Raw genomic sequence first — 16402 nt, 5'->3', positions numbered from 1 at the left:
CTCCTGCCACGACCCAGTCTTCTCCTTAGTAACCGCGACGCGGCGCCCAGCCCTCTGGGCAGCAACCGGCAGCCGGCGCGTCTAACTACTACAAATCCCAGCAAGCCCCGCGGCCACTTCTGAGGGCAACCTCGCGTCAGCCAGCCGCGAACTACGGATCCCGATGGGCTCCGCGCGGCACGTCACGCCGTGGGCTCCAGCCAATCGGCTTCGGACAAGTAGGAGTGGGAGGGAGACGCCGAGGCACACAAGATGGCGGCGGCTGGACAGGGCGGGAGATCTGGTGGCGGCGGAGGCAGTAGTGGGGCTGGCGGTGGCTCTAGCTGCGGGACAGGCAGTGGCCGCAGCGGCTTGTTGGACAAGGTGAGGAGACAGCTCTGGGGGACGGCCCAGGCCAGCGGAGGCCTGGGGGGCGGCGAGCCCACCTTCCCATCCCCGCCCCCCTTCTCTTCAGAGGTTTCTCGGGGGAGTAAGGGTCTGGCCCACCATGGGCACCCGACGGGCGCTTACAGCCCGCTCCCTCCCCACGCCAGACCCGGGCTCTTTCCTCGTCAGGTCTTCTTTCCTTCTCGGACGCGCTCCTGGTCCTTAATGCTGGTCACCACCGCTTCATAGGATAGATGACCCAATTATTCCCACGTCTCCACGCGGCCGTCGCTCCCTCGGCGGTGCTGGGGCTCCTGCTCAATGTGCCCATTTCACCGACGGGGAAAGCGGAAGCCCAAAGGAATGAGAGCGTCCGCTGGAAGGCGAGAGTCCCTGAACTCCCCACCACGACTGCCACCCTTGCGTATCGGTAGGGGTTCACGTGTCTGGGCATTTTGTCACGGACACCCCGAATACTGCACTTAATTGACTTCCCCTGCTGGACCCCCAGGAAGCCTTTAAGATTTATTTTTTTCTCTCGCCCCCCATTTCCCTCCCTTTCTGCCTCCAAGCGCTCTAGGACCTAGAGTCTAGGGTGATCGAAGTGCTCTAGTCTAGGTGATCGAATTCGCGAGTTCGCTGCTTGTTCCTGCTTTGCCTCTTTCCCCCTCGCCCAGCCACGTTTTTAAAAACTACGGTCCTGGCAACAAGAAGGGTTGAAAAGAAAAGAAAAGGAAAACTCCGTTCTTGGGTTGTGCCTTCTTGTCCTTTGCAGAAAATAGCATCTTGGACGAAACAGTTGCATAGAGATCTGCGTCCCAGTCCTGGTTCTGCCTCCAATTAATTACTGTGTGACCTTGAATTATGCTTATTCTTCCTGTGTATTTGCTCATCTGGAAGGAGGGTTTCGCCTTCAGGTTCCTTTCAGTGCTCATTGTAGGACCCTGGACCAGTTTGATGGGAAATGTTAGGTGTCGGTCTTTTGATAGAGTCGGTAGTCAGTATTTTTTACTTTAATTGAAAACAGCTTTGGGACTTCCCTGTGCCTGACACATGGTAGGTGCTGGAGAAATGAGTAGGTATCCAGTGGAGGGGTCCTGGTCTTTTTGCTTCTCTTTTGGTGTCATCGGTTTTGAATGACGTAATTCTCACACTCTGAGCCCTTCTTAAGGGACAGAATGTGTTCTGGGGGCTGGGTTCAGAGCACATTGCCCCCAAACATGCGAAAATGTTGGGACTTGATGGTCATTTTCATGCACAAATCCTGCCTTCCTGCCAGGTGAGCACCTCACAGCCTGTGCTCACCCTATTGACTGCGTTTGCCTTTCCCTCTGTTTGGATTACCACCAGCCAACATTACGCTGGGCATTCTGCTAAGGTAGTGATGACTGAAAAGTGGATGGCATCCTGGTGTTATTCAAAGAACCTGGATTTGGGAATCATAACATGTGGGCTTTGAAGTAGCTACCTTCAGACTGTATGAATGCGTTGTTAACCTCACGACGCCTCCCTTTCTTCATCTGAAGTGTTAGGGTTTGGGGGAGAATCAAATGAGATGATATGCATTAATGATCTCCATAACCTGTAGTGTCTGATACACATGTGTGATGGCCTAGGAATAAATCAAGAATCCTATTGTCAGAAAGTACTCAGTATTGCTGAGTATAGGACATGGGATACCCAGAATATTAAACATAGTCGTTTTTGGTGTATTTAGTTGTGTACTTTTTACAGACGTTCAAATGAGAGAGAGAAAATGATCCCTGAGTTCTGATTGATAAGGGAGTAAGGCCCCAGGGGATGACCTCTTGTCTGAAGTGGAACGGGGACTTTTTTGGGGGGAGAGCGAGGGAAGACATGTACCAGTTAATGTCCTTGAGCAAAGGTACACAGATGGTGCCGGATGTTTCTTAGGTAGTGAGTTGATTGGACTGTTCTGTAAGAAACCTGTAGTGATGGGATTGAAGAGGGCATGGGCCCTAATTGGTTTGGCTCAGTGGATAGAGTATCAGCCTGCAGAGTGAAGGGTCCTGGGTTCGATTCCGGCCAAGGGCACATGCCCGGGTTGTGAGCTCCATCTCCAGTAGGGGGCGTGCAGGAGGCAGCCAGTCAATGACTCTCTTATCATTGATGTTTCAGTCTTTTTCCCTCTCCCTTCCTCTCTGAAATCAAAGATAAATAAATAAATAAATAAATAAATAAATAAATAAAAGAGGGAATGGATTGCTTGAAGTAGCAGGAAGCTGTTGAAGGTTTTTGAGATTAAAGTGGGTTTAGGAAAATTATTCAGATCGTTTGGAGAGGTAAAAATTAAAAGCCTTCTGGTAAGGCCTTATACCAATGGTTCTCAACCTTCCTAATGCCGCGACCCTTTAATACAGTTCCTCATGTTGTGGTGACCCCCAATTTCATTGTTACAAATTGAACATAATTAAAGCATAGTGATTAATCACAAAAACAATATGTAATTATATATGTGTTTTCCGATGGTCTTAGGTGACCCCCGTGAAAGGGTCGTTCGACCAGCAAAGGGGTCTCGACCCACAGGTTGAGAACCACTGCCTTATACCATAGTAGTTTATAGGGATTAGTGTAAAAAGAAAGACAAGTTTAAGTTCTAGTGTAGCATGTTAAAAGCTGCATGGCTTTGGATAAGTTACTTGGTATTCCTGAATTTAAATTTTCTTATGTAAATATTGTGGATGCTCATCCTCCTATATAATAAAAGCCTAATATGCAAATTGTCCCCTTGGGCGATCGTTTGACCGGGAGTTGGACCAGGAGACTGGGAGTTCCACCACTTGCTGTGATGTGCACTGACCACCAGGAAGCAGCACGGAACACAGCAGGCGTCGGTGACACTCTGTGACCTCTCCCAGGCTACCTGGGGGTGGGGGTGATGGGGACAGAGGTGCAGTGAGAATGCGGGGGTTTCCATTGAGCTCGCTCTCACTCCCATTGCTACCCTCCCCCAGGACGCCAGGGAAGCCCCACGCTCAGGTGCCAGGCGCCTGTGAGGATCCCGTCCCGCCTCGTACCAGAGTGGCCTCTGGCCTCTTCTGCTTGAGCTGGGCAGCAGCCACCAGGACTGCAGGGGCTGGTCAGGCTCCTGTGGATTTGCACAGGAGCCAGTCTGGGAAGAAGGTCAGGAGAAAGCATGCTGCCCACCTGGCTTCCGTGTGGCACCGCTGGGCAGCCCAGAGACCCACACTACACCCAGTCTGCATCTCCTCATGGGGACTCGGGCGGGGTGGGGGGTGCTGCCCAGGGCCCAGAGGTCAGCTGGGACCTGCCCTTCCACACCAGACACTCTTGCTTCGATCACCGGCCAGGCCTAGGGACCGCACCCATGCATGAATTTCTTGCACCAGGCCTCTAGTATATACATATTATTATAGGCTTGTTGTAAATATTAAATTGTATAATATTGGTAAACGTTCTTTGTAAAGGGCTATAAAAATAGAATGACAAGGTGATGAGAACTCCCAACTTGAATAACAGAAATAGACGAAAATAGACAAAGGAACACTTGGCAGAATTAACCAAGAAGTGATATAGAAATAAGTCAGGAGCTGTTTAGGCACTTTTGGGAAACTTCTTTTCTGCCCTACATTGAGTTATTCCCCTTCTGAATTCTCTAGCATTCATGGCACATGGGAATGAAAAAAATTAAGTCAGGAGTTATTTAGGTACTTCCTTTGGAAAACTTCATTGCTGCCTTACATTGAATTGTTCCCCTTCTGAATTCTCTAGCATTTATGGCACATGGGTATTAAGCTGTCACTTAATGTGACATACTGTCTTGTATTGTTATACCAATTTGTATTTGTCCATTTTCCCATGAGGGGTTCTGGAATAAGTACTTGCAGTATTGAATTAGGCAGAGAAAAAAACTTCCGATCTGCCACTTCAGGCTTCAGAAACAGTCTTAGAAGATGGTGCCTCCAGTTGTCTGAAAACTGAGGGTACTGTGGAAGAGAACATAGGAAAAAATATTCTCAATGGAACAAGATCTGAATGAATAGAGAAACTTTTGCTCTGTGGGCATGAGAGTTACAGTATTTTTAATTTGATTTGTCTTGATTTTTTTGGAGGGTTTTTATTTTATATCCTCCAGCTGTAATTTCACTTGCCATAAACAAATGTAATAAAGCGATGCAAATGTACTTGTAGCTTTCCCTCAGCAGATGTGAATTTCTGTTCCAGGGAACATGACTTTAAGAACAAAACACTTCTAGTTTCCTGGTCTTAAAAATAAGCATGCAAATATAATCTTCTAAACTCCATCACAGAGTAACTTAGATCATTGCAATAAGTTATTTTGACCAAAATACACCAAAGCATTTTGTTCTACCTAGCAAGCTATAAAGAAAAATTGCTTGCTTAATTTGTTTTGGCTATTAAAATTAATGTTACATTAAATCATTTTTTCCAGAAACTAAATCCTTTCTGTCTCCTGACGGGATTTGTTTTGGCTGTTAAACTGTGGTATTAAACCATGCTTTCTAGAAGCTATATCCAGACCCTTTTAACCTCATAGGTGGATTTCTGTCTCCTGGTTGGACTATCAAGCTTAATCTTAAAGTCCAGCTTTTGTATCTTAGTAATTGAGAACACAGGCTCTGGAGCCAGGCCATCTGTCTTTGAATCCTGCCTGCCACTTACCAGGTATGTTCTTTGGCAAGTTAGAAAATCTGTTTATATCCGTTTCTTCATCTTCAACGTGGGGATAATTATAGCATTTACCTTAAAAGGTGGTGTCTGGCACATAATAAGTACTCAACAAAATACATGTAGCTACTGCTAACTAGCAGTTATTCTGGGTATATTAGCTTTCTTAAAATATTTTTCATAACATGATATGTCTACATCAGACCCCCTTGGAATCCTGGTTAAAAATACAGATTTCAGGACCTCATTCCAGACCTGAGTCAGATTCTCTAGATGTGGGGCCTGGACATCTGCGTGTTTTCACACATAGCTATTTATTTCCTCTACATTTTAACAATTACTTCTGAGTTGAGAACTACTGTCCTAGATGACTTTTTAAATCTCTTTTGGTTCTGACATCTTAAGTTTTTGTTTTTATTTGTTTATTAACTCTTCTGCTTAATCAGTAGTGTTTTCTCTAAAATGCTTTAATGAAGAGATCTTGAAGCTCATCTGTTCCAACCTCCTCATTTTGTAGACATGGATACAGTTGGAAAGGGGAAAAGAAGCAACTTGCCCGAGACCACACAGTGAGTTAGTGTCAATCTAGAACGATCCTTTCACAGGGGTCGCCTAAGACCATCCTGCATGTCAGATATTTACATTACGATTCATAACAGTAGCAACATTACAGTTATGAAGTAGCAACAAAAATAATTTTATGGTTGGGTCACAACATGAGGAACTGTATTTAAAGGACCAGAAGGTTGAGAACACTGGTCTAGACTATATAATCTTACATAACTCAATAAAAATCCCAATTTTAAAAAGAATAAAAGAATACGTGATAGCGCCACAGAAGATATATAGATGGCCAATAAGCACATGAAAAGAAGCTCAACATATTAGTCATTAGAGAAATTCAAATCAAAACCACAATGAGATACCACTTCACACCCACTGGTCTGACTATAATAAAAAATAAAAAAAATATTGTTGGTGAGGAGGATGTGGAGAAATTGGAACCCTTTTACATTGCTGGTGGGAATGTAAAGTGATGCAGCTACTTTGGAAAACAGCATATCAGTTCCTCAGAAACTTAAACATAGAGTTAACATATGACTCTGCATATTCCACTTCTAGGTATAAACCCAAAAGAATTGAAAATATAAGTCTTGCATGAAAACATGTATGCAAATTATAATAGCATTCGTCACAATAGCCAAAAGGTAGCTACAACCCAAGTATTCCCCAAGTATTTGTTGATAGATGTATGTATAAACAAAATATTGTATATCCATGCAATAGAATATTTGGCTATATAAAGGAATAAAGTACTGATAGTTATTACAACCTGGATGAACTTTCAATACATTATGTTGAGTGAGAGAAATCAGTCTCAAAAGGCTGCATATTGTATGATTCCATTTAGTATATATTAGTGGTTGCCAGGGCTGAAGGGAGGTTGGGAGGGGAGTGACTGCTTATGGCAGCGGTTCTCAACCTGTGGGTCGCGACCCCTTTGGGGGTCGAACGACCCTTTCACAGGGGTCGCCTAAGACCATCGGAAAACACATATATAATTACATATTGTTTTTGTGATTAATCACTATGTTTTAATTATGTTCAATTTGTAACAATGAAATTGGGGATCACCACAACATGAGGAACTGTATTTAAGGGTCGCGGCATTAGGAAGGTTGAGAACCACTGGCTTATGGGTATGAGGTTTCTTTTTTGGGTGATGAATGGAATCTGAAATTAGGTAGTGGTGATAGTCGCACAACCTTGTGAGAATAATTTAAATTTAAAAAACAACTGAATTGTACATTTTAAAATGGCAAGTTTTACAGTATGTGAATTTTAAATTTTAATTTAAACTTAAAATTTCTATAGTGCTTACTGAGTAACGTATGAAGCTTCAAATGATTGATATTATTATTAACTTCGTATTCACCATTTTGTAGCTCAGTGATATCAAAGAAGTTAGTAACTTCCATTTGCCCAGGTCCCTTTTTTGGCTATTGTCTGCACCATTTCTCTGCTGTGGCCTCCCTCTTGTGAAATCTCAGTAGTAGTTTTTCATATTACTCACTCAACCTTTCAGTAATATTTGACTCATTGATCACTTTCTTCTTGAAATATTTTCTTTATGTGGCTTCAAGAACACTTCTTGCTCTTGCTTTTCTTCCTCCTTCACTGGTCTCTCTGTTATTTATTTATTTATTTATTTAGTCTTCTTCCTGGCCTGTAAATATTGGCAAGTCTCTGGCCCTCTTCTCTATCTACACTCATTCCAAAGAGATACCCAGTGTCATGGCTTAAATATAATCTGTAAGTTGATGACTCCTACATTTCTATTTCCAACCTGGACCTCTCCTCTGATCCCTAGACTTATATATCCAACTGCCTACTTGCCATCTCCGCTTAAATGGTCTAATATATATTTCTATTTTATATGTGATAACTATATAATGATATTACTGCTATAAATACTGCTACGTTTATAGCTTTGTATATTATTTCATGTCGATGTGGATATGGAAAAATGTGCAGAAGTGGGAACTTGAATCCAAGGTGCTAAGTTGTCTTCTATAGGTGTTGTACCATTTTGAATTTCTGCCAACAATGTGTGAGAGAACCACTTGCCTCTGAGTAGCACAGTATTTGGTAACCTTTTTCAGCCTCTGCAGATGAAGGAAATTGAAGCAGGGTTTGTCCAAACGTCACAACTCACTGGTGATATAACTTGGTTTTTAATTCAAAATGTTCTTTCCAACAGATTACACTGGATTTGCTGTTTTCCTATAGTTAAAACATGCAGGTAAAACATAAAAGTTGTTTGCCGATGAAGATACTAGTATATTAAAGGAGACCTTCCTCATTTTATTAGTGTCTGAAAGTTCATAGATATATATTCCCCGAATTTTGTGGTCACAAATGAAAGGATAACCAAGTGGAGTTTTTTTCAATATTCACATTTGGGCAGAACAGGAATGGGATATGTGAGTTCACACTGTAGTCTCTAGCCCATGTAAGTGTTGTGGTTTTGGGCTTATAGATTTTTGACTTCTCAGCATGGAGACTGGCAACATCCTGAGCACCACCTGATTCTAGTGATACTAGACTCCTTCACCTTCATTTCTAAGTGTTCTGTCTTTTAGATGTCCAACATCAGAAGAGAAAGAGTAAATGGTACTATACTTAAGAATGTCCTTAAGGAAGTAGTTCATTTTACTTTCAGTAAGATGCCATATTTCTTGATGAACAACTCTTTATTTTACAGTGGAAGATTGATGATAAGCCTGTAAAAATTGACAAATGGGATGGATCAGCTGTGAAAAATTCTTTGGATGATTCTGCCAAAAAGGTACTTTCTTGAGGTGGGGGTCTATTAGTGTGTGTACAGCTGATGGTTCATCTGCAGGATCTTTTTCTTCTATCACTTGGAATGACCTTAGTTTTCCAGTGTTAGGAATTGAGCCTTATAGTGTATGTGGGGGAGCGTGTGTAAAAATATAAATGTTAGCTACCTAACGTTCTCTAACATTTCAACTTCAGAAAGCTGTTAATCTGTTGTTTTTAGGTTAATTAGCTAAGAGCCAAGAAGGTTGAGGGAATATAACACATTGATCCATGATTGGTCATCTCTCTAATTATTTTAGTTTCATCCAAGGGAATAAGTTGAGGATTTTAAAAAAATGTATGAGAAGTTGATGAACTTTTTCTCTGGGATCTGTTATAAACAGCTTCAGTCCTTTTGCTTGGAATGATAAAATTCTGATTAGAAACAACTACTTGGTAATTTATATGATTCCAATATAGCTTTTATCATGGAAATTAAGAGTAAAAGTAGGTTCTAGGAAGGAAGCATTCCTGTTAGCCTGATTCCTTGTTCTTCTCACTAGGTACTTCTGGAAAAGTACAAGTATGTGGAGAATTTTGGTCTAATTGACGGTCGCCTCACCATCTGTACCATCTCCTGTTTCTTTGCCATAGTGGCTTTGATTTGGGATTATATGCACCCTTTTCCAGAGTCCAAGCCTGTTTTGGCGTTGTGCGTCATATCATATCCTTTATTTATACTCAGGTTTGTTTTCTAGTGACTATTTTAAAATCTTTACTGTTTACCTCCCTGTTTCCTACAAAAAACAAACTTTGATCTGGGAGTCTACCAATGTTAGAATTTAATATTATCAGCTATGGAAATCTGTAAATTTATCTAGTAATTATCACTGACATTTTAGATTTAATATGTTTATTTTATCTTTAATTCTATTTAGTTATTAATAGAGGTCATAATCCAGGTGTGAGCACCTGATAGCAAAACACAATAATGATGACCTAGCTCTTCTTATTTCTAGTCTAGAACTTCTCCCATTAGACCAGGTTGCTTCAAGCCACTCATACCAGAATATTAAGATGAAGGTTAGATCTGTGTCAGGTTTCCTTGAAGCGGGGAGGCTGGACTGGGAGTTACTGAGCATGAGGTATATAGGTGTGGCTTGTGTAACAGTGGAAATAAGAACCTATTGTGGAACTAGAGAAACCTGGGTTCGAAATCCAGGTGGTTTTGTGATTTTGTGCTAAGCTAATAATAACTCTTTTTTGGAACTGTTTGAATGTTGCTCATTTATAAATATGAGAACAGAATTATCATTTTGGTAGGCAGCTTACTTTTCTTAACAGTGTTACCACAATCTGAAATATTTCTAAAGTCTTCACTTTGAGAATTTCTCTTCAAAGATATTTTGCAAGCCATTTAATAAATCAGGTTCTGGTCAAAAATGCTATTATCCAAATTGATCCCAAATCATAGTCCCCAGACGTGGCATCTACAAATCATCTCATTATGAAATTTTTCACTATACTTTCCTGCCTCTCACTGTCATAAAATTTAAATTATACAGTGTATACAAAGCTCTTATGCCAATTTCTGGCACATAATAGGTTCTCAAAATAGTAGTTAATACTGTCAAAAACTGAATATAATAAGTTCCATGTGTATGAAGTAATTGTTCTTATAGTAAGTTAATCTGAAGTCACTTATCTTCTCTTTTAATCACTCATGAAATTGGTTGAGTTTGGTTAAGTTCACTGTGATTATTAGGTTTGTATTTTATAGAGAAATAAGCCCAAGTCTTGACAAACTAGGTAACAGGATCTTATACATGTTATCATTGAACAGAAAAAATGAGAGCTGGTTTATGCCCTTCCCTTTTGAATTTCCCCTTTGAACAGAAAAGATAAGAGCTGGTTTTCTTTCTTCCCCTTTGAAGTATTCTAACCTGAAAGCCTTGCTTCTCTTGGTATATAGACATAAGGATGAAAATGAAATGGCTAAATACTCAGTGTTTTTACAGCAAGACAGAAATCTTTAGTGGTTTTTGTAGCCCTTGCTTGTCAATATGTGTTAGTTCTCTTTTGTGAGTATGTTTGTGTGTTTTCCCCTTAACCTTATTCGAACCTATTTTGTGATGATGGGGATCCTGACCATTTATACCTCATATAAGGAGAAGAGCATCTTTCTCGTGGCCCACAGGAAAGATCCTACAGGGATGGATCCTGATGATATTTGGCAACTGTCCTCCAGTCTCAAAAGGTATGACTATCCTCACAGATTCTTAAATCCTGGTGTTGGCTTTTCCCCGGGTATTGAGTCATTTTCAGCAACAGACTATTGTATGCCTACTCTATGCAGATCATACTAGTCATGTAAAATGAAGAAAGGATTATGAATGATCTATAAAGTTTTTCTTAGCATTGCAGTTCTGATCTTGCATTATCACAGATATGCTCTGAGGATTAACTCCGGGAGAAAGTACTTCGGTGGAGAATGAAGAATTATTCTCTTTTTCCTGTGGCTAATTAACTGAGTTAATTAGGGTGCAGACTTATAAAGGCCAAAGGTGTAAAGTCAGTTATCTTTGAAGAATCCCATTAGCTTCCATTTCTTCTTTGCAAGCAGGAATCTCTGAAGCCATGTACCAGGCAACTCAGAGAAGGACAATTCAGTCTGTTTCTGACCAGCAGTAGGTATAACTTTGTCCAGCTGACAACTGAGATCTTTCTAGGTATCTAGAATAGGGTTCAAATTCCAGCTCATCTATTTCCAGCTGTGTGACTTCTGGTATGTCATGTAAACTATTTGAGCTTTAGGAGGGTCAAAAATGACTTGTAGCGTTGTTCAGAAGATGAGTTACTAGTTATAATAATAGCAAATTTCTATTGCGCATGTAGTGGTTATTGTGCTCAGTGCATTATCTCATATAAACCTTAGAACAACTCCTTTTTTAAATAACAACACAGGCCCAAAGAGTTCAGTTAATTCTTTCAGGGTCATACAGCTCAAAAGTGAATTCCACCAGATATTCCAGCACACACCTGAGCCAAGAATTCATGCTCTTTTTTTTAAGATTTTTTCAATTGATTATTTTTTTAGAGATGAAGGAGGGGTGGGGGGAGAAACATCAATGTGAGAGCAGAACATCGATTGACTACTTCCTGCACACCCCCTACCAGGGATCGAATCACAACCCAGGCATGTGCCCTGATCGGGAATCAAACTGGCAACCTTTCAGTGCACAGAGTAATGTCCAACCAACTGAGCCACATCAGCCAGGGTAGAATTCATGCTCTTAGTCATAATCCTAAAAACATAGTACAGTTTCTAGCATGTAGTAGGCGGACATCTCCTGAGGGGTTCTTAGCGCCGCCTGGGAAGTGGAAGAGGCTCCCACCACTGCCACTGTGCTTGCCAGCTGCGAGCCCAGCTTCTAGCTGAGTGGTGCTCCCCCCCGTGGGAGCGCACTGATCACCAGGGGGCAGCTCCTGCATTGAGCATCTGCCCCCTGGTGGTCAGTGCGTGTCATAGCGACTGGTCGTTCTGCTGTTCAGTCGATTTGCATATTAGCCTTTTACTATATAGGATGGGAACCAGTCAGTTGAGATTGGAGAGAAGTGGCTACTAGGAAGACGCTTCTAGCAAAACAAGTGTCGAGTAACACTCCCTCCACGTTCTGCGTGGAGTAGGGTTCGGTATCTGAAAGTGGAGCCGCACAACAAATGAGAGAAAAAGACACAAGATAATTTTGCAATATTGGGGGACCAGGCGGGCAAGTCCCGAAGGGCTTCCACCGATGCTCAGGCCGCTCCAATCTTTTATTGATCTGGAGTAGCCCTTAGGGTAAGGAGGTTTCAATGACACACGGATTAGCAGACAATTTCCAGGAATAGACAAAGTATCTGATTAGCTCATCAATAGATAGATTTCCAGGAATAGGCAGAGTATCTGATCAACAATAATCAACAAGGATCTACATAAGTATCTAAGGAATTAAGGGAACTAAGGTGGGGATGCTTCAACTATTACCTAAATTCACTGGGTGGTTCCTAGATTAACTGGGTGGTGCACAGTTCTGACCTTTGCTAGGACTTCAAAGGTTACTAGCTTTTGGGGGTCTCTGTCTAAACTCAGCTAGTGAAGACAATGAATGGACTCCGGCAACAAGTAATAAAGTCCAGAGGTGAGAGAAGATGTTCCATATGGCTTAACAGTTTATGACAAGATAAAGGAGGTACACAGTAATTAAATCAGGAACACAAAGCAACACCTATGAAACAACATTTGTATCTTGAAGGCAGTTTTTTGAGAGAAATCTTTGTGTAGGCTTCTCACCTCTATTCTTCGAAAATACTTGGTGCTCTGCTTTTACTGGGTGAATCTCTTCCTTTGGTTTTTTATGGTTTTTGACTTATTGTTTTTGCTTAGGTTTGATGACAAATACACTCTGAAGCTGACCTTCATCAGCGGAAGAACAAAGCAGCAGCGGGAAGCTGAGTTCACCAGGTCCATTGCTAAGTTTTTTGACCACAGCGGGACACTGGTCATGGATGCATATGAGCCTGAAATATCAAGACTTCATGACAGTCTTGCCACAGAAAGAAAAATAAAATAACCAATTCTAAAAGCAGCCATCTTTTTGCAAGATCATGCAAAATTATGGGGTGAAAAGGAAAGAAGCAACGTAAAAAATGTTAAATGTTACTGTTTTGTCCTGAAATTTAGTCCATTCTGGATAAATAGGATTTTCTATCTGAGATATGAGAAATTATAGCTCTGATATCTAGCTGTAGCTTCCTTGGTCTGCTGATTACACTGTTTTCATTTGCTTTTCTGGAGAAGCATTTTTGCTAAAAACTGAACAGACTTTCTCCTTCATATCTAGCAGAATAATAGCTTTGTGCCATGCAGAGTATTAAGACTCAGTTTTTAAAATTGTCAATCTGTTGCTTATTTTATTGTGTTAATTCCTGTTTCAATAGCTGTTTTAATTGTATCCTTAACTCAGGATACAATTACTTGTATACATCTTCACACACCATTTTTTTGTGGTGTGTATATATCTGACGAGGTGAATTGGGGAAAAAAACCCAGCTTTTTAATTTGTTTAAAATAGACCCTCTGCCTGTTACATTTTGTGTGCTCTTAACCGATTAAAGAAGCCAATGACATTTTTAGTTTTATATTGTCTATGCTTTTCACTAGTATATCCCTGTTGATTTGCTGATTTATTTGTGTCCTTTATTAACTGCCATTTTCTAAAATTTTTTTCAATAAAAAGATTTGAAAAAATGGAGTTTTTGATGGTTAGTTTTGATGGATGGAAGAACAGAGCAGCAAGTGTTAACAGTCTTACTCTACCGTAGGTTTCTTTCATGCTAGGCTGTTTTATTGGTCAGAGACCCCTAAGAACCTGTAGTGAGGAACTGGTAACTTTCCAGTGATAACAATGACATTCAGTACTTACTTTGTGTCAGGTGGTGTACAGGTATTAACTCAGTAATGCTCACAATGATCCTAAGAAGTAGTTGTTATTATTATTATTATTATTATCATCCCCATTTTATAGCCTGAGGGAAATGAGACACAAAAAGTTAGTGATAGAACTGGGATTTAAACCTGGGTAGTCTGGCTCCAAAATTGTGAACATCTTCTTTGCCAGTGTTTTCCTGTGGTAGAGAAGGACTCAGCACTTGCCTAGATCCTGTGAGCTATAAGGATATTGTCCCTCTGTCCTTACAAAAGTAAGTTCTCGCTGAACCTAGTTCCTAAAACCATATTCACTTTATAAAACATCATGCTTATCACGTTTTGCTCTTTGACTTGGGAATGTTGCCCCCTATCTAGTGTCACACCGAGGGGTGTGGAACAGCAACAGGTGGGAGTTTTATTCCTGTCCGGCTGGGTAAGTCATGTAATTCTCTGAGCTTCTAGGGCCCTCTACTCCCACAACCCTTTTTAGATGATAGTTCTATTCTGTAAGCTGTTCTGTCAGCTTTTGAAAGAGTGTAATTGGATAATTGTTTTTTCACAATGAATGAGTTAGAGTTACTGTTAGACACGGGGCGGTCCCAAGACTTGTGTTTGTAGAGAGGGAATAACCCTCTCCAAGATGATTTCTTGGAATCTTGCATACTTGGGTATACCTTTTTCTTTACATATATAAACATGTTATCTTCACTTTTTTTTTTAAACTTTTACTTTTTATTGAAGGAAATGAGAAAATTACAGAGACAATGCATGATGCTTGGAAGAATGGCAACTATTGGTTTGTCTCATAGCCAACCCCATCCTATATTCTATCATGTCAACATTAGATCCATTTAGAGATGAGTAACTATCTCAGAATTTTTTTGCAATGGGTCTTGGCTGCTGTAAGGGAGCTTGACCCTTTGGGGAGAGTTCCCTTTGACAGACTCTTGTAGAAACCATTGATGAGTATTGAATCATACTCTGCCTGGATTTGGTTTATAATGCTATTGAAGGTGACCCACTGAAGAATGAGAAACTGCTGGGAGGGGCAATCTGTCACAAGACCCCAGTATTCCACTTGGAAGACTACAGAGTGTCAAAACAAAGACACTCTTCTTCGGGGCCACAAACTAGAAATGAATTATTGCTGTTAATTCAACTGTCTGTCATGTAGATGCCCTCAGTGGGGGGCCGTCATTTGATGAGACCAACTGGGATCAAGCTGCTGCTGCTGGAGCCCGTACTACTCAGATTGCCACCATTGTTGCCTGGATCCATCATACCAGACATGGTATTACACCCACCATAGTAGCCTAGGCACAAAGTAAAACACTTATGTTTCTGATGCAGAGGCTACTGCTGCATGCCAAACTGTGACTCCTTTCAAAAGTCCTGTTTGTCTAGCCTTGAGTGAGACCACATAGCACAGGGCATGGCCGTCACCCACTCTTGGCTATTTTACTATATCAGACCTTTGGCTCCCTCTGGGGGTTATCAGTAGTACCTCACCACTGTTGACATGTTTTTCAGGTTAGTGTTGCTTTTCTAGTTCAGTCAACTCCAACCACACTATTTTGGTCTTCAAACTAATCTGTCTCATGTTTTTGGTTATCTTGACCACATGCAGTCAAACAGTGGTGCAACTGTTATTACAAAAGCCACTTAATGGTAGGCTGACAGTCCAGGTATTTGATGGACCTTTAACTCTTCCATCCAGAGGAATTTAGTATTGTTGACTGTTGGAACAGCCTATTTAAAAAATGTACTCAGAAGATTTCTGACCCTACCTCTCTAACCCCATCCTGGTCAATATTTAGTAAGGCAGTTTGGTCACTAAATATGGCTGTCCACTGAAAGCAATCACTTCCTCTTGACGGCTATATTAGAGTTCTCTGAAGAAACAGAACAAATAGGATATGTGTGTGCATATATAAAGAGCTGTATTATAAGGAATGGGCTCATGATTATGGAGTTGGAGAAGTCCCATGATCTGCTTCTGTAAGCTGGAGAACCAGGAGACCCAATGATATCATTCCAGTCTGAGTCAGAAGGCCTGCAAACCAGGAGTAAGTTCTAGTCCAGAAGCAGAAGACTGATGTCCTAGCTTGCAAACAGGCAGAGTGAATTCTACCTTACCCTGACTTTTGTTCTATTCTGGCCTCCAACAGATTGGATGAAAGCCCACCAACATCTCAGAGGGCAGTCTGCTTTACTGAGAGCACTGATTCAAATGGTAATCTCATCCGGAAATATTCTCAGACATATCCAGAATAATGCTTAACCAAATATTTGGGGGTCTCGTGTTCCAGTCAAGTTAAGACATAAAATTAATTATAGTTGCTTACTGAGTAATGATCAGAATGAGGGGTTGGGGAGTGTTGTATAGATTTATTTTGAAAATTCAGTATTCTGATGCCCTGACTGGTGCTGGGTATGTTTTCTTTGCCCTAACAGCATCTCCGGGCCAACCTGGTTGCCACACCCTTCAGGTGGCACCTTAGCCAAAGGAAGGCCTTAAGTATTCACATTTAATTCTGATTTAGCCACCTGGATTCTTTTGTTGGTTTGACA

The 16402-nt window shown here is 41.1% G+C and overlaps 1 protein-coding gene across 2 annotated transcripts; it reads left to right on the top strand.

Annotated features, from left to right (window-relative positions):
* The first annotated feature begins 232 nt into the window (after positions 1–232).
* SPCS2 (signal peptidase complex subunit 2) lies at positions 233–13542 on the top strand. Of its 2 annotated transcripts, none has more exons than XM_006100443.3 (5): positions 233–363; positions 8303–8386; positions 8925–9085; positions 10484–10618; positions 12788–13542. In XM_006100443.3, the coding sequence occupies exons 1-5, from the start codon at positions 253–255 to the stop codon at positions 12972–12974; spliced, it is 678 nt and encodes a 225-aa protein (XP_006100505.1). In that variant the 5' UTR covers positions 233–252; the 3' UTR covers positions 12975–13542. The 2 variants fall into 2 exon arrangements, with proteins under 2 accessions (XP_006100505.1, XP_023619800.1); XM_023764032.1 differs by lacking the exon at positions 233–363 and adding an exon at positions 7857–8211 and having other exon boundaries at positions 12788–13230.
* The last annotated feature ends 2860 nt before the right edge of the window (positions 13543–16402 follow it).

This window comes from Myotis lucifugus, unplaced genomic scaffold (genome assembly GCF_000147115.1).
Source record: "Myotis lucifugus unplaced genomic scaffold, Myoluc2.0 scaffold_313, whole genome shotgun sequence".
NCBI lineage: Eukaryota > Metazoa > Chordata > Mammalia > Chiroptera > Vespertilionidae > Myotis > Myotis lucifugus.
Note: the sequence above shows the minus strand (reverse complement) of the source record. Positions and strands in the feature narration are given on the sequence as shown.

Bases quoted from the DNA above. Each gene is read 5' to 3' on its own strand.
- SPCS2 (XM_006100443.3), top strand. From the start codon at position 253: ATGGCGGCGGCTGGACAGGGCGGGAGATCTGGTGGCGGCGGAGGCAGT. The intron at 8,387-8,924 runs GTACTTTCTTGA...TCTTCTCACTAG, and splicing joins TGGATGATTCTGCCAAAAAG to GTACTTCTGGAAAAGTACAA. The intron at 10,619-12,787 runs GTATGACTATCC...GTTTTTGCTTAG, and splicing joins CTGTCCTCCAGTCTCAAAAG to GTTTGATGACAAATACACTC.